Here is a 21,120-nt window from a genome sequence, read left to right as displayed (position 1 = left end):
AACTTTATGATGTAATTTGAAGCTCCTAAAATTTTAAAGTTTTTGACGCATTTATGTATAAAGTATGGGAAAAGATTTTTCTCAAAACTCATGTGGAATCAATAATTACAGATGGCTTTTCATGCAATGTTTGTGTAACCTCATTATTCAGTTCCTGTCAGAATCTCTAAAGTTTTCATGATATAACCATTTGTTTTCTTCATGTGAAGACTGGTGAGCTGTTCTGGTTGTGATGCAATACTCACATCTCCAGTTTCCTTTAAAATTTGTTGGAGATACTTAGAAGAATATAGTAAATAACTTTTTGAAACAAAAACAAATTACTTGAGAACTCAAAAAATATCAGAAAGTTTGGTTTCATTATGATTATGTATTTTAGGTTTAAGTATGTGGAGATGAGCTTTTCTTTTCAAACAGAGCACTCTCATAGAGTAGAGTGTGTTAACATCTCTATCAGGGATTATTCTACTAATGGTGTAATATTGCTGATGTTCTCTAAATTTTCTGTCACTTCCAAAAACTGTGGCATCTTTTTCGGCAGTCTTAATGTCAATGGGCCTATGTTCAAGTTCAGAGTTCAAGTTTTAGAATCTCACTTTCTGAATAAAATGTCTAGCTCCATTTTATTTCGATTGAATAAGTGACAAATATTCATGAAATGGTTCAGTTACTTGTCCAATTTATTAACTGCAATCTGAAGCATGGCTGGAAAAAGTGTCTTGCTTACTTGCTGCCTACTTTATCCATCAAATTAGATTTAGTGCCCCCATTGCACAAATTCCCAGTGCTAAACTGTAAGCTCACACATTACCACTCCTTCCACATTATTTGAAAAATATTTTATTACAGTTCATTAGAAGACAGTTCCTGAATATCTGAGGTGTTAATACTTGAAGAAACATTCCACACTTAATAGCTTTAAATTAGTTCCCTACCCAACAATGCCTGCTGAACGTTTAGCTCCCTCATTCAGATTTTTTTGCTGTGTAGCGACTCCAGTTTGGCTTCACTCACTGCAAATGTTCTCAGATCCTTAGTTAGCAGTTCAAGATCTGTCTCAAATACATCAGCGCTTTGTATGGCCTTCATTACCTTAACGTCCTTTTCTTATTACAAGGTTTATATCTGCATTATTCATGACTTTCAAAAAGGAAATATGAGAACAGTTCTCTCCAAGCTGAGTTCGAACTGCAACTTTGAAGCAAAAGATGCTTTCTGTGACAGCAATGGAAGAATGTTTCCCATAGCTTAGTGTTTTGATACAGTGGTTGATTGATTCAAAAGTTCAAAGTCCATGGTCACAGTGTGAATTCCTGTGAAATTTCAGGACTTTCTAATGTTAAAATGCGTTTTGCAATTTAGAAGTTGCACTGTTCAGTTTCTTCATGTGAGTACAAGTCAATGTTTAGTTAACCAATGGTGACCATGTAACCACCATCTGTTTGTCGTGAAAATTCATCTAGTTCAGTAACGTCGTTCGGTGAAGGGAATCTGTTGTCATTATCCAATCTGGCCTATATGTGACTCCTGACCCAGAGCAACTCTTAAAAACCTGGAAAGCCAATTGATTCAAAGGCAACTTGGGATAGATTGCAAATGGTGTCCTTGTCAGTGATATCCATATTCCACATACGAGTAAAACAAATTACTTTTTATTGATCTTATAAGATTGACTTTTCTTGCTATTTGTGCTGAAGCTAGTAAAAATAACTGTTAATTTCAGTAGCTTGTAAGTCACTATAAAACTCAGATTTATCAAGAACATCAATACTGTTCCCTATCCCACTTGAATTTCTAGTCAAAAAGTACAATAGAAATCTTGCCATCTCATATATGATCCATGTATTCAATTTAGCTTTCATTCTTATTCAATCTTTGCTCTATATTTTCCTCCTTCGGGTGTAATTCTGTGGATTATATACAATTTCTCCTCTCTCAATCCCTGTTATATTTAAATGCTTTCTAATTCTAATTCTAACGTATCTCTGGCAAATCTAAACTGTTCTCGCTACCCTTCCTCCAACAATCTACAGTACTTGCTTTGGAAAAGAAAGGAAAGAGCTCATAGTTTAGCACTGGGAATTTGCGCAATGGTGGCACTAAATTTAATTTGAGGGATAAAGTAGGCAGCAAATAAGCAAGACACTTTTTCCAGCCATGCATCAGTTCACAGTTTAATAAGTTGGACAGGTGATGAACCATTTCACGAATATTTGCTTAATCATCTTTTTAAAAAAAAATCTACTATGATGTTTGAGTTTGCATGGGAGTGCCACAACAGAGTGTACTTTTAAAAAATAATAATGTTAAGCTCAGTTGGTTGGAGTTTAGTTCAAACTGTACTAAGTCTCATTGGTGTAGATGAGGTCAAGCTATAGAAATGCAACAACAGTTTCACACTTGTTGCTTCTATGACAACATTTTTTTCCTTTTAGTTTGTGCTTGAGCATCATTTCCAAGTCTAATAATGAAACTAAGATTTAGTTTGTCTGCAGGTCAGTACAAGGTGTACTTTTCTAATCCAGCACTCCCTGTGATCTGCGCCATTATTATTCCAAATTTCTGAAGAAGACGCATTTTGCAGTGCAACAAAGATGATATTTAGATGCTGAACTATTTTTGGGCATTTGTTATCGACAATTACTGTCAAGAGGTCCTTGATTAGTATTTTGGAAAGAATTTAACTTTCGAGTAATGGTTTGTTTACCACCTCATTCCTGGAAAAAGTAGCTCTGTCCACTCTGAAGAATATATAGCGCAGTCTGTGACCAGCTTTCATAGAATCATAGAGATATGCAGCATGCAAACAGACCCTTTGGTCCAACCCGTCCATATGTAGCTCAGGAAATGGACCTCAGACAGGCTCAAGACAAACATATGTATTCTTGAGTTGCTAGATAATGCCAAAAGTATGTCGATCCCCTGCAGTGCTTGAGGTGACTAAAGACTTGAGAAAGGAAAGCTTGTAGGTCTGGACAAGTGTTGACAAAGATGCACCAATTGTGAATCAACTAACTGATGAAGAGTTTGTGCCAATGATACTGCACAGTGAAATAAAAATGAAGAGACATTCATGGTAAAACCAAAGTTACAGTACAAAAGTTTCATCAATAAATGCACTTAGTTGGCCGCAGATCTGATATGTATTGGAGCAAAGAAAATCTCTTTCTGAGAAAGAGGTCAGATCTGTGCATATGACACAAGGGAGACTCGCTAAAGAAAGACAAACACCAGGTTGCAAGTTTGGTTCAGGCAGATGATCCTCAGCCGTTGTATGAAGTGCCTGTCCAACTGCTCTAACTCCAAGTACATTGAGTGTCCCCAGGAACTCTCTTAACGGGAATGCTGTTGTCTGAGTCAGCCCGTTCAGTGAAGAGAAGCAGAATAAGAGAATGGGATTGTTTTTAAAACTCCATTGTTGACCCTGAAATGTTTCTGGCAAGGCCCAGTCTTGAGGCTGCCAGATTAGGAAGGCACAAACTGAACAATGATCCCTGCTGTGCTTTGATTCATTTACAAGATTGCTACAGCTTTTTTGTAATGGTAATCATAATTGCATTCCCGTATATGAATACTATGCACTTAGCATGGATGTGGACCCATTAAAGTTATGCTGGTTTGACATAGACTGCAACTAAATTTCGTAAATGTTAAATATTCATTGTAACTACTTTTTGTGTTCTGTTGTAATCTTTAATTTTGGAGGAGCATGGTATGGAAGAGATACTGAGTGAGCAGTAATTGGCTTTGAAATTCCATAAATTGGTGTTGAAGGGATTGACGTATAGACAAGGGGATCCATGGTTTGGAAATCTGATCTGTCTTGCAGTTAGCGAATGTTGGGTGATTGTCCTGCCCTAAGGTGAGGAAAGAAAACATAAGATTCAGGCATTGTGCTTCTAGTTGTTGCAATGTATGTCATTATGGGCAAGGACAGTCTTAGCATCTAATGAGATGCTGCTTGTTGTAGAATGGTCCACAGATGTTCAGATACTTGTGGTATGGTGGTAGTGTCACTATTTCTGAGCCAGATCCCACCCGCTTCAAGCCTGTGTCATAACATGTCGGCACAGGCAAATTAGATAATATCTTGAATTTCTATGCACTGTCCCGATCTCCTGTCGGGAATTTACAGATGTTATGCAACAGCTGTTTAGATCATTCCTGCTGAAGTTTTTCAGCAGGAGATTGGGATCAATGTGCAAGCCATTGGCCTCAGTGTCTGATTGCTTTTGTCGAAGAGTGGTTATTTCAGCCAAGTACCCGGCGCTTTCACTCGATAATCATATCAATAACCCAGCAAGGGATGAGAAATTGGGAAGGAATATTTTCTTAATGCAATTAAGAATTTTCCCTTTTTGTGTGTTACCACAGATTCTTTTGGAGTGAGATATCCAGTGGCAACTATGCCAAGCTTCGCCTCCAAGTCTCAAGCCTTTGTAACTGAGAGAAAGTACTCTGTGAGTATACGGCCCCCAGTGTTGTAGTTTATCTCTGCTGTTATAGTTTCACAAACAGCTCAAACATGACTAGGATCGCAACTGAGCCATTATGTGGGTGTAATGTTCCTTCGCGGAGGTTGTGGGGGGAGGTAGCAGTCATGTTTCTGCTTCCTCATTTGGGTAGGGTTTTATTTCCTGCAGTAAAACATATCCATGGCAATAAAAGCAAGGATCTTGGAATACATAATTCTAAACACTGCCCTTCACTCATTTGGACACCAGACACTGCAGTCCCTTCAGGTATCATAGCACTTTTGTATAATGCAAATTTACAAGGATGTTGCCAGGGTTTGAAGGTTTGAGCTGTAGGGAGAGGCTGAATAGGCTGGGGTTATTTTCTGTGGAGTGTTAGAGGGTGAGGGCTGACCTTATGGAGATTTATATAATAAATGAGGGGCGTTGTTAGAGTGAATAGTCAAGGTCCCTTTCCCAGGGTGTGGGAGTCCGAAACTAGAGGGCATAAGTTTAAGGTGAGAAGGGAAACATTTATAAGGGACTTAAGGGGCAACTTTTTCTTGCGGAGGGTGGTGTGTGGCTGGAATGAGCTGCCAGAGGAAGTGGTGGAGGCTGGTACACTTACAACATTTAAAAGGTATCTGGATGGGTATATGAATAGGAAGGGTTTGGAGGGATATGGGCCAAACGTTGGTAAATGGGACTAGATTTGTTTAGGAAATCTGGTTGGCATGGATGAGTTCGACCAAAGGGTCTGTTTCCATGCTATTCGAATACGACTCTATTTGCATTCAACACGTTTACATAATAGGAAATACTTTGTGCTCCAAAAAATGTTTGAAGTTTAATTTGTATTTTCAGATTTGAGCTTAATAAAGAGTAGAGTTAGTGTTCGTTGTAGAACATTGCAGCATTCTAATATGTTATGGATTCCAAAATGTTAGAACAATTATGGATGTAGGAGTTTTCTGCACTTCAGAAGTTGAAAATGAATTTGAAATGTATTGAAACGAAGTGAAGATCAACCATGATCTAGTTGAATGGTTGAATGATTTCAAGCAACTTTGTCCTGTTCCTATGTTCGTTAATTAGTCACTTGCAGCAAGAAACAATGCTCAGAGTGCACTGATTCGGAAATCAAAAGCTGGAGTAACTAACTTTTTCATATATGGCTTGACAATGAGAAGTCTTTCTGGAAATATTGCCCCTTGACTGAAGGTGCAATTTGATGATCTGCACTAAAGCTTGTGATTTCTGAACACTAAATATGGGAAGAATATAAACCCAAATCCATTGAGCTTTTGCCAGAGATTAAAGTTGACAGTTCTGAGGACAATCTGAAAAGTAACTACTTTTTTTTCCCAGAGGCTGGGAAAGATAAACAATAAACTAGTTGTCATTGTAAGGACCCATGATAGATTGATCTTACTGTTGGTGGCAAATTTGTGACAAATAATCTCAAAATTGGACAGGAGATTTGAAAAGTTTCTTTAAAATTTAAACCATCCTCTATGTACATCCTCTGCCTCAAACTATTGTGTTTTTTTAGAAAAAGGGAATTAAGTTGCTTGTTGGAAAAGGGAAATATTGAAGGATGTGGCAGACAAGTGAATGAGTGAGATTATTTTTTAGAGAACTACTTAGTGTAAATGTGATGAATCAAAGAGCATGTTTTTGTGCTTAACAAATGAGATACAATTGCTAGTCAGTGGTCCTGATATTGTGCAGGTGGACCACTGGCAGAGAATAGGACAGGGCAGTACTGTGATGCATACTGCAGTCAAGTAGCTGCCAACATTCACTGGCTGAAAAATTGCTTCCAACTTCTTAGATTTGCCAACAACTGTAAAACCAAAGCCCTACATGATTCAGTACTTATGTTGAGCAATTGAAGTCAGTGGAGTTGAGGAACGAATTAAACATCTAGACTTGATAATTGAACTGTTTCGAGTTTCCTTTCGTGCTGCTGTGATTAATAGGTTTCAGAGTTGTTGGTTTTCTCCCCAGACTGCCAAGCCATCAATGTACAAACAGGGGACGAGTCGAAACTGGTCGTCTCGTTCAGCCATAGGGGATTACTCCTTCAAAGGGGCAACCACAGGAGATCAATATGTCAGGCAAAAGGAGGAGATGATCTCTCACTACAGACCCATTTCGATTCATCAGACGGCTTCAAGACCGCAGTCCTTCCATCAGTCCGCAACGTACAGATATGTCAAGCAAGGACTAATGGATCAGCAGGACATTGACAACTTGTCACTACACTCAGTGCAGCTGCCTGGTAAACATGCTGAGATCATGAGGAAGAAGTCTTGGTCTGGAGCACAAATGAATGGACAGGCCATTTACCAAAGAGTAGACGATGGAGAGACCAGCATGATGTCAGATCAGGTAGATAATGGCTATTCATCCTCACGTGGCCGCAATAACTATAGCACCAACACCTACAATATGAGCTACGTGACCAGTAAATCTCCAGTCAAGCAAGTGGGTAACCTGAGCCTGCCCAGATCCTTAAGTGGATCAATGGGCATGGCTGGTTACGCAGTGGAAAGGGTGGAGGAGATGTCTGACCGTCGACAAATCAGACCCCCAGCTCAGCGCACCTTGCAGAGAGTCCAGCAAAGTAGCAAAGTCGCTCGAGGAAGAACCGCTTCAGGTTCCTACTCAACAGTGCAAATGGCACGCACTCCCTCGCTTCGCAGTTTGGGCAGACTGGAGGGCAATATGCGGGAATTGGGAGACCTCCAAGCGCAGGAATTAGAAGCGACGAGGCTTGATGGACTTCAAATGGCGCAGCTGACGCAGTAAGTCTGCAATTGATCTTGTAAGCGAAGCTGTATTAGCAAGGTTTTCAATTCACTTTGTGCTCGAGTGGGGCATTTTTAATCTTTGTTGTTGACTCGCAAGAAACTCGGAAAAACTCTGGATAGAATCTCTAGAGAGAGGGAGAGAAAGGCTTGATTTTAGAGATTGATATTGTTTCATCAGAACAAATTTCTAGTTGGCCCATTAGTTATAATATTCGTAAATTGGAAGGGGAATCTATTATTTAGAATTTCCCAGATTCTATAAATAGACCTTTTAAAGCTTTTAGGTTGCTTGCATGGCATTTTGGGGATTTTAGTTCTTTTAAGTGGCCCTATCAAAGCTTTTTAATTTGATTGATTTCACAGTCCAATCATTGTCACTGTCTGTTACCTTTATCACTGAATGTTTCAATTTTTCTTAATACAGTCAGAGTATTCCTTCATTTTAACAAGCCTAGATGCTAATCCTCAGTAAAAATATTTTTTAAAAATGAAGCACAATAAATCATTTCTTAGAACTAAGACCTTTGTAATTTATTTTGGAAAAAAACAGGAAAAAAAGCCTTGAAGGAACAAAGGGATCTGGAAATCTTCTTTCCAAAGTGTTCATAAAGTTGGACAAGAAACGTGAACAGATTACATAGTTCTGTACTACCTATGTATCTACTGTGAAACCAGTAAGAAGAACAGGGTGTTAGACTTAGGATGCGAGAGAATGCATTCAGATTGTTCAGAATTTTCAAGAGTGTTATTCACCGAGAAGAAAGGGATTGTGTTTAATTTCAACGTGTTTCCGAATCCCAATGTATTGTGTTGCCATCTACCTCCTAAAGCCATTTTTGAGTTAGTGATGCCATTATACAGCACACCCACAAATAAAGTCACAACACAGAGAGGCCATTTGGCTCTCTAAAACTGAATGGTCATTAATAAAACAACTTATTTAACTGCTCAGTTACATAGCAAGCTGGTCAGTCCTGGCTTTAATTGAGCTGTGCTGAGCAAACGTTTTTTTTGCAATTAGCCACATCGCCCATAGCCTATGAAAGGGCCATGACTGGTAGACATTCTCTGGGAGAAAGCACTCTTGTGTGAATGCTCTGTGAGGAGAGAATCAAGCTTTGCTATGATCCTCTCCACGAAAAATAGCTTTGTAACCTGCATCGTTTGGACTCGCACCTGGAGACCACGCAGGAGGGGCAGGTTCAAATCCCAGCGAATGCATGGCACATTTCACTTTCCATTCTTGCCACACACTGTATTTGTTCTTGTACCGCAGTGGTAAAGTCCAGGCCTCTGGGACAGGAGACTTGGGTTCAATTCCCACCTACTCCAGAAGTGTCCAGATAACATCGCTGAATAGGTTGATTAGGAAAATACCCAGTGTGCAAAAAAACCATCTGTCCCAGGCCGGGACTAGCCTTTGTATGTTCTACAATAAGTGATGTTCCTTTCCAGTCCGGCTTCCTCAGTTATTGTAGTAGTTTTGTAAGTTTTATGGAATGGTTGAACTTTGCACTCTTGCTCCCGGCCTAGCGCCCCAGCTTGGAAATGTAGACAATCCACCTCACGGAATTTTCCCATCCGCTCATTATTTTAATGAGTTGAAAGTTTTCTACAACCATTGATGCCCAGGATCTCATTCCGCCCACTCAAGTGCAACCTTTCAAAATCTAGCCTGTAACTCCTTGTTTGGCGCTAATATGTTTTGGCAGATGTGTTGAGAAACTTGAACTCAATATCGTTCTCTCTAGATCTGATAGTTTGGACCTGCCGACTGCTGTCAGCCTTCTGAGCTCTTCTGACGTTAAGAATCAAGTGATTGGAGCTGGATATATCCAACATGAATGTTACCATGATGCGGGTGCGAAAGAGCAAGTAAGAGTTGGTGACTATGGCGAATCAGTGAAATGCTTTGAGTATTTTCCTTTAAGTTCCTGTCGCTTATCACTCTTTATTCTGAAATTCTTTTAAATTGAAGTATTGCTGTAGACATTCTGTTACATGTAGCAATATGTCACAAATAAAGTCACTTAGTTTCATAGTGTGAGTGCTATTCTAGCCTCTTGCACATCCTTGATTTTTAATTGCTCCACCATAAGTCATCAGCTGCCAAGGCCCTAAGCTCTGGAATTTGTCCCTGAACTTCTGCAATTCACCTTGCTTCTTAAAGATATTCCTTTTAAATCTTCCTCTCTGATCAAGCTTTTAACTATCTTCCCACATATCTCCAGTGAGGCTCAGTATCAGGATATATTTGATAACGCTTATGTGAAAACCCTTGTGATATGTTGCTTTTTTAGAGACAGTATATGGGAATGAATTGTTGGGTGTAACATTCACATAGGAGAAAGTGAGGTCTGCAGATGCTGGAGATCAGAGCTGAAAATGTGTTGCTGGAAAAGCGCAGCAGGTCAGGCAGCATCCAAGGAACAGGAAATTCGACGTTTCGGGCATACGTCGAATTTCCTGTTCTTTGGATGCTGCCTGACCTGCTGCGCTTTTCCAGCAACACATTTTCAGCGGTGTAACATTCACATAGCCTGTTCAAATAACAAGAGGATATTTGCAACTATCCTCAAAGGTGTGTTGAGAAAGTACCTGGCAAGACATGTCCAGATATAAGTTGGTGTAAGTTTCGTAACAAGTGAACTTGCAGAACAACATTATTTTACATTGTTTCTATACTATAATAATTATGAAAACGTCACACCTCCATGCCGATAAGTCATGCTTTACAAAACAAAATAATCTTTATCTCCTTCAGCATCTCCTAAATTTCTGAGTCTGGCCAGAGTTCTTAGCTAAACCTTTTTTGTCAAAAAAAGCCCAACTTTATGTTATGATTTTTGCTGATCCTGACTGACTGCCTTTGGTCTTAATCATCTGATATTCAGAGCCAGGCTAGAAGACCTCAGTGCCCAGAAGAATTAGCAGACAGGTTAGAACATTGCTTATTGTTATAGATCTATGGCAGAATGTTACCAAAGCTTAAATAAAAATGAGAGAAACTCAGCAGCTCTGACAGCATCTTCAGGGAGAGAAACAGACTTAACATTTTGAGTCCAATAAGACTTTTCTCGAGCCCTTTAGTTGGTAAAGATGAGTTAGAGGGTTGTAATGACCAAGCCCGGTATTACAAGTGCTAACATTGGATAGTTTTCCCTTATTAGGCTTATAATTTGAAGGCCATCTCGAAGCTTGCAAACCTCTTCAATCATGATGCGTTGGAAGTGCAACAGAGTGCGACAGCAGCAATGCGCAACCTGATCTATAACAACACCACAAACAAACAGGAGCTGGTCAAGCAGAATGGAATCCCCAAGATGATGCAGGCAGTCAAAAGCATTGATGAAGAACTGAAGGCCAACATCACCGGTAAGTTTAATTCCACCCTTTTATAAATTAGTTCAATCCTTGGGCCTGTGAGTGATGGTATGGTAACTTGTTGAGTACATTGCAACAAAGACCAAAGTACAAATTTGTATTTCCATCTAAACCCATCACGGGTCTGAACAAACCTACTTGGAAGGACATTAAATTTATTTGGGTATTTACTCTTTATCCATCTTCAGATGTCATTAGATAGCAATTGTGAACCAATCCAAGGATTGAAAATAGCTTTATGAAAAAAAACCCTCCTATTTCATGTGTTTTTTCCTCTGGCTGTGATGCTAGAGCCATTAATCAAAATTGCATTCACATTAATTAACTAGTAATTAAATTTGCATGTTATCTCGTGGTCCTGCTGTGTCAATTTGCAAACCTGTAAACCAGCCTAATTTATTACAGTTTATGGTGTTATGTACCTTTTTTTGACTTCAGGAATACAAACTGGGAATGCTGAAAATGACTAGATAACCTCTTCTGAGTGCTTTCCTTTTAAACCTTGTATTTTATGTGGATAAATTGTGCGCTTTACTTAGTTTACAGTTCTGCGTGTCAGAACCCGTCATCCCTTAGTCTGTAATGTGTGACCACACCATAATAAACACTCCTTCTCCCCCCCCCCCAACCAACTTCCAGCACCACCACCATCTCCAATCTGTTGCTGTCCCCACTGACATTAACTGTAACTTCATCTTCAACAACTACTTCTGAAGAAGAGTCATATGCAGACTTGAAATATTAATTTTCTTTCTCCACTGTAGCTGCCAGACCTGTTGAGTTTCTCCAGCATCCTCTGTTTGTTTCAGACTTCTAGCACCTGCAGTTCTTTGCTTTTATTCAACAACTACATTCCAGACTATAACAGTACTGCACCAGTGTTCCTTACTTAACATGTAAATGCACTTTTCCATCTCCCAATCTCTTCCCTCATCACTAACTATAGCCCCTCAAGTCTGTAACTCCAATCCTCCCCCTTGTTTGTATCTATAACTTCACCCCAACCAATCCCCCTCTCAGCCAGTAAGTACTTACCATCAATCCCTCTGCTCTCCCACGGTCCAAAAATGTGCAGGTTTGGCGAATTGGCCATGCTAAATTTCCCATAGTGTTAGGTGAAGGGGTAAATGTAGGGCAATGGGTCTGGGTGGGTTGCGCTTCGGCGGATCGGTGTGGACTTGTTGGGCCGAAGAGCCTGTTTCCACACTTTAAGTAATCTAATCTAATCTATTTGTAACTGCAATTGCCCATCTACTCCAGCCTTTTACCCAAACCGCAATTAGTGTCCTCTTGAGTGTAACTATATCTCTGCCAAATACTCATCTCTCTAGTTTGTATTCTTACAGTCTCCCCTTCTTTACAGCTAGTTAAATCTCTACTTACCTCTGTGATGTGTAACTTTCCTTTCATTATTTCCCCTTCGAACCTTCATCATGTCTTTCTTTTCTTTCTTTCTTTTCTTTCTTTTTCTTTCTTTCGTTTTCTCTCTCTCTCTCTTTCCCCCCCTCGCTGTCTCGCTCTCTCTCTCCCCCCTCGTCTCGCTCTCTCTCCTCCCCTCCCCCTTGCGCTCTCTCTTTCCCCACCCCGCTTGTCTCTCTTCCCCACCCACCTCATTCACGCGCGCTCTCTCTCGCTCTCTCTCGCTCTCTCTCGCTCTCTCTCTCCTCCCCTTTTCACTGTCTCTTTTCCCCGGGCGGTCTCTCTCACTCGCGCTCTCTCTCTCTCTCTCTCACACACTCTCCCTGGCCGACCCATTGTTTCAGCCTGCTCCTGCCCCACTGAACTCATCCCCACCTGCCTTGACACTGTCCTGTCCACCTCCCCCCCCCAGACCAGGGACTCCCCACATACGTTCAACACACCATCCAAGCCATCTACCTCCTCCAAGACTTCCATTGTCCAGGACCCCAATGCCTCATCTTCGCCATGGATATCCAATCCCTCTACACCTCCATCTGCCGTGACCAGGGCCTCTCTTTCTTCCCCTCCCGACGTCCCCACCAGTACCCTTCCACTGACACTCTCATTTGTTTATCTGAACTGGTCCTCACCCTTAACAATTTCTCCTTCAAATCCTCCTACTTCCTCCAGACAAAAGGGGTAGTCATGGACACCTGTATGGGCCCCAGCTATGCCTGTCTCTTTGTTGGCTACGTCCATCTTCCGGAGTTACACTGGCACCACTCCCCACCTCTTCCTCCGCTACATTGATGACTGCATCGGTGCCACCCATGCTCCTTGTGAGCAGTTCATCAACTTCATCAGTACATTCAACCCTGACCTTAAATTCACCTGGACCATCTCTGACACCTCCCTCCCCTTTCTGGACCTCTCCATCTCTATCAATGACAACCGACTTGACACTGACATTTTTTACAAACCCACCGACTCCCACAGCTACCTGGATTACACCTCTTCCCACCCTATCTCCTGCAAAAATGCCATCCCGTATTCCCAATTCCTCCGCCTCCACCGTATCTGCTCCCAGGAGGACCAGTTCCACACCAGATGGCCCCCTTCTTTAAGGACCACAATTTCCCTTCCCATGTGGTTGAAGATGCCCTCCAACGCATCTCATCAACATCCTGCACCTCCGCTCTCAGACCCCACCCCTCCAGAGACCCCAGTCCTCACCTTCCACCCTACCAACCTTCGCATAAACAGCATCATCCGCCGACATTTCCACCACCTCCAAATGGACCCACCACCAGGGATATATTTTCCTCCCCACCCCTTTCCGCTTTCCACAAAAACCATTCCCTCCATGACTACCTGGTCAGGTCCACGCCCTCCAACAACCCACCTTCCCGTTCTGGCACCTTCCCCTGCCACCGCAGGAACCATAAAACCTGCGCCCACACCTCCCCCTCATCTTCATCCAAGGCCCTAAAGGAGCCTTCAACAGCCATCAAAGTTTCACCTGCACATCCACCAATATCATTTATTGTATCCGTTGCTCCCGATGCGGTCTCCTCTACATTGGGGAGACTGGACGCCTTCTCACAGAGCGCTTTAGGGAACATCTCTGGACCACCAATCAACCCCACTGCCCCATGGCCCAACGTTTCAACTCCCCCTCCCACTCCGCCGAAGACATGCAGGTCCTGGGCCTCCTCCACTGCCACTCCCTCACCACCTAACGCCTGAAGGAAGAACGCCTCATCTTCCTCCTCAGAACACTTCAACCCCAGGGCATCAATGTGGACTTCCCCAGTTTCCTCATTTCCCCTCTCCCTCTCCCCCCCCCCCCCCCCCCCCCCCCACCTTATCTTCCAGCTCAGCACCATCCTCATGATCTGCTCTACCTGCCAATCTTCCTTCCCACCTATCCGTTCCATCCTTCTCTCTGACCTATCACCTTCATCCCCACCTCGATCCACCTATTATACTCTTGGCTACCTTCTCCCCAGCCCACCCTCCCTCTCATTTATCTCTGCACTCCGCAGGCTCCCTGCCTTCATTCCTGATGAAGGGCTTTTGCCTGAAACGTCGATTTTCCTGCTCCTGGGTTGCTGCCTGACCTACTGTGCTTTTCCAGCACCGCTCTTATCTAGACTCTGATCTCCAGCATCTACACTCCTCACTTTTGCCTCTCTCTCCCTCCCGGTCTCTCCCTCTGTGTCTGTCTGTCTCTGTATTTGTCTGTGTCTCAGTATCTGCCAGTGTCTCTCTCTCTCTCTCTCTCTCTCTCCCTTTCTCCCTCTGTGTGTGTGTGTGTGTGTCTCTCTCTCTCTCTATCTCTATCTGTGTCTCTGTATCTCTGTGTTTCTGTCTCTCTCTCTATATATCCCTCTGTGACTGTGTGTGCGTTTCTCTCTCTGTGTCTCTGTATATATCCATGTGTGTGTTTGTCTCTCTCTCTCTCTGTCTCCCTCCCTCTCTGTCTCCGTCTCCGTCCCTGTCTCTCTCTGTGTTTGTCTCTCTGTATATATCCCTGTGTGTGTGTTTGTGTGTGTGTGTATGTGTCTGTCTGTCTGTCTTTGTCTCAGTCTCTCTCTCTCTCTCTCTCTCTGTGTCTCTGTATCTCTTTCTGTCTCTGTGTGTCTGTCTCTCTGTCCCCCTGTGTGTGTGTGTGTGTGTGTGTGTGTCTCTCTCTCTTTCCCTGTCTCTGTCTCTCTCTTTATGTAATGTGACCGTAACCACCTTAATTGTTAATTGTGGTGATAGTAACAGCAGTGTTCAGTATCATACTGTTAGAAGTGTACCTTTTGCCAACAATGGATTAAATTTCTTCAAAGCTAAAACAACAATGCTTTGTGTGTATGACAAATATCCTGAGTTCAGCAATTATGCCTTGGGCTGGAGTTGTACTGGATAAGCTCTGAACTTTCACTGGCATTGCTTCTTGAAGCAGTGCCCTGATGCCTGACTGCTTCATTGAGGGTTCTTGTAGTCTGGTGAGGAGTACTGCTGCTTCTGCTTGAAGGCATGTTAGCGCAAAAGTGGCAGCCTCACCCTATCCATTTGTTCTGTGGGGGATCTTTTGGACTGGCTGAGAAAGCAGGTTCAAAGAAAACAGATGGACACAGCTAAGATTCCTGCTACAACGTGCTGCAGTCACAACACGGCAATGCTTTTTGAAGGTCATGTGGAGTGTTAGCAAGATAACCGACCAAACGCTGGATGGATTTGGCTTCAGACCAGTTAATGCAGTCATACCTTGGAGTGTTCTGGTGTGTAAAATACCAGAGAGAATGTATTGCTGGGGGTTGGAGCAAATGAAAAGAATCCAGGATTGCTTAACGTTCAAGTGGAATGTTAAAAGAACCAAATATGTAACTTGAGGAAGCTTCTGTCTGAGCGATGATGTCAAATGAAAGAACAGTCCAAAAAATAACCTCCTTATTGATACCAGAGTTTGCAGACTTACCAAGCTGACGGAATCTGAGCACCCTCACCGTGCTCTAATTTCAAACAACACTCTCTGTCAGAGCCGCTACTAAACGGACAACCTGAGTCTGGTCAGAGCTGGTTTCAGCTGGGCCTGAATTTAATGTGTTACATTTGACCACTGCATCTCACATGAGATGGGAAGACCTTTTGAGGAGGTCATAGCAGCAATGGAGAGACCTGGGTGCAGAGCTTGGCAAACTCTGCTCAGCGTGTCGCTAATCCTGAGCCATCAGAGACCTCCAGAAAGGTGGTCAATCTGGAGCGGCAACAGAAGGAGCATAAGGTTCTGCCCTTACTTCCAGAGGTGATGTGTGCCTTTTGAAGAGAGAGAGAGAGAGCAAGATATTGGAGATTTGCATCTCAAACATGAGAAGCCTTGGGCCTATACTCTGATGCTCAGTTCCCATGGAAAGAGTGAGCCACCACAGATCAGACAGAAAACAGAGGCCACGTTTGCTTTGACCCACCCTGCACAGGGTGGAGACGACCCTCTCTGTGGCTGTTCAGTGGCTCACTGAAATGCTGTCCAGCTTCTCGCTGGCATGGGATTGTCAGTGAGGCCTTGAGAGGGAAGGTGGTGAAAGGGCCTATGGGAGTGGGCATGCTGCTAAAAGGCCCTCCCATCCTGCACTTCCAATCTTCTCAGGAGATCCCTACCCTCTGGGGACCTATGCTGTATGGAGTGATGGGCGTCTCTGACCCTGAATCACACCTTCAGTCACTTTGCACCAATGTGGATTCTGTTTTATTGTAGCTCTCCATTAGTGATGCGGCTTCTTACAGGTGTCAAGAGGCATGTAGTTGGACAATAGCCCTTGACTTTAAGAAACTGACTCTGCTAGGAGTTGCAAAGATCCTTCCTGTGGTCACATTCCAACTGAAGATGGAAGGAGATTCTTTTGTCTTGACAAAGACTGCTGGTTGATCAAAAGTCACTTGGATTATCATGTGTTCAGTCTATGACTCTGAACCTGATGGGAATTCAACCATTCCAAGCCCTGTCTGCTCTGCCCGGCCTTGACATTAACAGTTACCTTAGAGAGACACTTGTGCACAGCAGATTGAAATCTGACAGCTATCAATCCCTTCAGATGAAAATCACGACTGTTGCGATCTTGGCAGCCAATGGCAAGATGTGTCCTCTAAGTGCAGTAGGATAGAGACCTAGTTTTAAAAGAACCCAAACGTTGCCCTTGATCTTCCCTGAAAGCCTCAGACATGACACATTGCTCGTCCATTATCTTGAGAAAGCTGATTCCTATCAACTCCCCCCCCCCGCCCCCCCAACCACCCCCCCATCCCCCCATTATAAAAGCCCAATAAATTGATCCTGGCAATCTGAAATTAAATAGAAGATGCTGGAGAGCTCAGCGTTATGTGGAGAGAGATACTGAGTTAACATTTTGAGTTCGATATGACCTCTTCAGAACCTGACTCTGAAGATTGATTGGTTGATTGATCGATTGTGACGTGTATCAAAGTACAGTGAAAAACTTTGTTTACAAGCAGTACAGGCAGACCATAGTAAGCAAGGATTTGCAAACCAAAAAATCTTAAACTGAGGCATACAGGTGTGCACGCAATGTGATCCACATTAGCAAGGTCAGCATTATTTGAGGCTAGAGAATCCATTCATCAGTCTAATAATGGCTGGAAGAAGCTGTTCCTGAACTCTGTGTGTGTGTGTTCGTTCAGGCTTCATTATCTTCTACCTGATGGAAGAGGTTATAGAAGAACAATGGGCCTTTGATGATGATGATGGCAGCCTTTCTGCAGTAGCAAGCCATGTAAGTGGAGTGCATGGACGGGACATTGGCTTCCATGATGATCTGGGCTGTGCACACCACCTTCTGTAGTTTCTTACAGTCCTGGGCAGAGCAGTTTCCATACCAGGCCAGGATGCACCAGGCAGTGTGTTTTCTATGGTGCACCTGAAGAAGTTGGTGAGGGTCCTTATGGACATACCAAACTTCCTCAGCTTCCTGAGGAGGATGACTCTGATTCTCTCTCTGCTGCCTAACCTGCTGAGCTTCTCCAACAATTTTGCTTTGTGACCTCCAGTTCAGTGTCTCCCTCCCCTTGAGTTGGAGTTGTTTCCAGCCTTTTTGCAGTGTGGAGTGGTATGTTTCTGAATATCTTGGTCCTCACCAAAGCTTCAAGGGAGTGTTACATAGTTCCCATGATGAAATGGAGACTGATAATTGGAACGTTCATATCAATCTTAGTGATATCCAATGTAACAATCATAACATCCAAAGTATTGAAAGCTCCAAACATGTCCTCTGAGTAACAGCCTGTCACCTAGGTAGTGGTGGCTCAGTGGTTAACATTGCTACCTCACAGTGCCAGGGACCCAGGTTCAATACTAGCCTCGGACAGGTGTCTGCATGGAGTTTGCACTTTTTTTCCTGTGTCTGCATGGGATTGCTCCTGTTTCCCCCTACAGTCCAAAGATGTGCAGGTTAGGTGAATTGGACATGCTAAATTGCCCGTAGTGCCCATGGATGTGTCGGTTAGGTTCGCTTAGTCAGGGGAAATGTAGGGAAATGGGTCTGGGTGGATTACTCTTCAGAGGGTCAGTGTGGCTTTGTTGGGCTGAAGGGCCTGTTTCCACACAGTAGGGATTCTAGGTACAAGGAACATTGCAGAGTTGGTCTTTAACCTCCTTCCAGCCTGACTTTGATAGAGCAATGATTTCCCACTCTGCTCTCATGGTTCCCCCCCGCCCACACACACACACAAATCCTGGCATGTTACGCACAGTTTGTGAAACCCATACGCTGTGTTTAAAGTCTGAATTGACTGTATCTTAGAATAATTGAATTAGAGATCTTGCAGATTCACTAGGGCTTCCTGTGCATTTCTGAATGTGCCCAACCAAGGCCAGACATCAGCAGGACTAAGTCAGACTTTTGACATGTTGACCCTCCTTTTTGACACAAAAAAAGGCAGAGTTTTATCTATCCCAAATCCTGACTCAGAAATACCTGAGTTACCTATCATCTAGTTGTTATTAATCTAGATCTGATAAAATGTCTAGACTGGAATTAAACCATGCTCAGAGCAGACAGGAACCATCTATACCGGTGAGGTTCAGAAATACTGAACGTGGACAGGAATTTGTTTATTGTAATTTAAGATTGACCTCATGCAGGCCGGACAGGAACGACCAAAGGGCCAGATATGGCCCGTGGTCCATAAAATGCCCAGCTCTGCTCTAAACCCTTCCTATTCATATACCCATCCAGATGCCTTTTAAATGTTGTAATTGTACCAGCCTCCTCCACTTCCTCTCGCAGCTCATTCCATACATGTACATGTGTGAAAAAGTTGCCCCTTAGGCCCCTTTTAAATCTTTCCCTTCTCACCCTAAACCTATGCCCTTTAGTTCTGGACTCCACCCCCCAACCCCCCCAACCCCGGGGAAGTGACTTTGTTTATTTATCCTATCCACGCCCCTCATAATTTTGTAAACCTCTATAAGGTCACCCCTCAGCCTCCGACGCTCCAGGGAAAACTGCCCCAGCCTATTCAGCCTCTCCCTATAGCTCAAATCCTTCTGTAAAATTGCTCACTGAGGATATATTAGTAGACTTTGAACACACAACACTGAAATTACATTCATCTCCTTCGTCCCTGGGTGGGGTGTCAAAAAGAAAGGCGAATTTGATTTTAATCTCCTCATCGGTTTAATGCCAGGTGAGTCACCAATAATCTTAGGCTGCATCTGAAAGAGAGAAATGCCTGATTGTGGGGATGGTTCGTGCCTCATTGTAAGACATAATTTATAAGGCTTTGAAACTGGAAGGGAGAAACCAGGTTGAGCAGAAAAATGAGTCAGCGTTGAGGTTTGGAGATTTAAGAGCTCCATCTAAGCTTAAGATGGAGAGAAAATCTGCTGTAGTTTCCCTCTTCTGGTTTTTATAACTGAATTTACATTACTGCTTTGTCATCACAATTCTGCATCAACTCATCCTTCTCAGGTTGTCTCTGGTTAAGTTATATCAGCTCTTCTTTTTATCCTCCCACCATATGTTATCTCGAGCTTTCAAGTAACACCTCTGCTGCTGAGCAGCTAATTCTACAGATCAGGGATCCAAGTTTAACACTTTCAATCTACTGGATTTGGTATCACCCTGCAAGCTTCTTGCCTACTGAGACATCATAGTAACCTGTGGACCTTGCTCTAATTGTATGAATGGTATTAGGGATTTGCATTATCAGTCCAGTATAATGGGGGAGGTGACAGCTTAGTGGTATTATCACTGGACTGTTAATCCAGAGACTCTGGGAAGCTGAGTTCAAATCCCACTATGGCAGATGGTGGAATTTGAAGTCAAATGAGTATCTGGAATTAGGAGTCTAGTGATGACTGTGAATCCATTGTCAATTGTCAATTGTCAGGAAAAGCCCATTTGATTCACTAATATCCTTTAGGGAAGGAAACTGCCATTTATCTGGTCTGGCCTATATGTGACTCCAAACCCAAAGCAATTAACAATATGAGCAGGAAATGCTGCCCTAATTCCCACAAATTAATAAAAAAGCAAACAAAATGGAATAGCATTGGATTTATGTTAGGGAGTGTTCTTACTCCATTTTTCCTCTCCCCCAACCTTCATTAATTAATCTGTTGTCAGTTGGCCACTAAGGACTAGATTTTCATGTCAGAGGTAGGGATTAAAGCAGTGTAGGCTCATCCAGTCTTCAGCAGCCCATCACAAGGTTGTTGGGAAGTGGGATCTCCTTAGGAGAAGAAACCACTTTTGCCAGGGGTAGGTCTGTTGTCTTGGATGGTAGACTTGAGGTGGGACGATCCTGCTAAAGAGCCAAGTTCAGCTGCCATTCTCCTTTGGTTCTATGAATGGATTGTGAAAATTCGATCACAATAGATACCCACCCAAAAGTTGACCCTTTGCTGGAGTTGCCTCCATACCTTTAATCCCTCCTATTCCGACTCCCCTTGATCTTAACCTCCCTCCAAATGGCACATTAAAGTTCTGAAAATCCTCTGCTTTATTTCGTAGAAATCATAGCATCCCAACAGTGTGGAAACAGGCCAACTGGCCCACACCGACCCTCTGAAGAGCATTTCACTCTGACCCAATCTTTGCCCTGTATTTCCCATGGCTAACCTACCTAGCCTGTACATCCCTCAAACACTACGGGCAATTTAGCATGGCCAGTTCACCTAACCTGCACACCTTTGGACCGGGTCAAAGAGTGTGATGCTGGAAAAGCACAGCCAGTCAGACAGCATCTGAAGAGCAGGAGAGTCAACGTTAGCTTCTCCTGGTCTCTGGACCTACCCGGACACCACCAGCCATGTGGCTGCTCCAGCAGTCAGCTGTGTCCGGGCAGTTCCAGAGGCTGGGAGAAGCTAACATCAACTCTCCTGCTGCTCAGATGCCGTCTGACCTGCTGTGCTTTTCCAGCACCACACTCTTCGACTTTGATCTCCTGACTAATACATCTCACCTTCACATCCCTGAACACTATGTGCAATTTGGCATAACCAATCTACCCTCAACTGCACACCCCTGCACACTACAGTCAATCTGGAGGAGAAAGTG

General features: G+C 43.1%; 1 protein-coding gene across 2 annotated transcripts in view; it reads left to right on the top strand.

Annotated features, from left to right (window-relative positions):
- LOC132824366 (plakophilin-3-like) overlaps positions 1-21,120 on the top strand; it is a 72,791-nt gene that overhangs the window by 17,766 nt on the left and 33,905 nt on the right. For both annotated transcript variants that reach the window (XM_060838759.1, XM_060838758.1), the window contains exons 2-5: positions 4,375-4,460; positions 6,465-7,264; positions 9,022-9,145; positions 10,441-10,645. In XM_060838759.1, coding sequence (XP_060694742.1) covers positions 4,375-4,460; positions 6,465-7,264; positions 9,022-9,145; positions 10,441-10,645 — 1,215 coding nt within the window. The remainder of the gene's footprint in view (positions 1-4,374; positions 4,461-6,464; positions 7,265-9,021; positions 9,146-10,440; positions 10,646-21,120) is intronic.

The sequence above is a fragment of the Hemiscyllium ocellatum genome, chromosome 18 (assembly GCF_020745735.1).
Source record: "Hemiscyllium ocellatum isolate sHemOce1 chromosome 18, sHemOce1.pat.X.cur, whole genome shotgun sequence".
Taxonomy (NCBI): domain Eukaryota; kingdom Metazoa; phylum Chordata; class Chondrichthyes; order Orectolobiformes; family Hemiscylliidae; genus Hemiscyllium; species Hemiscyllium ocellatum.
This window is presented reverse-complemented; position numbering and strand designations above follow the sequence as displayed.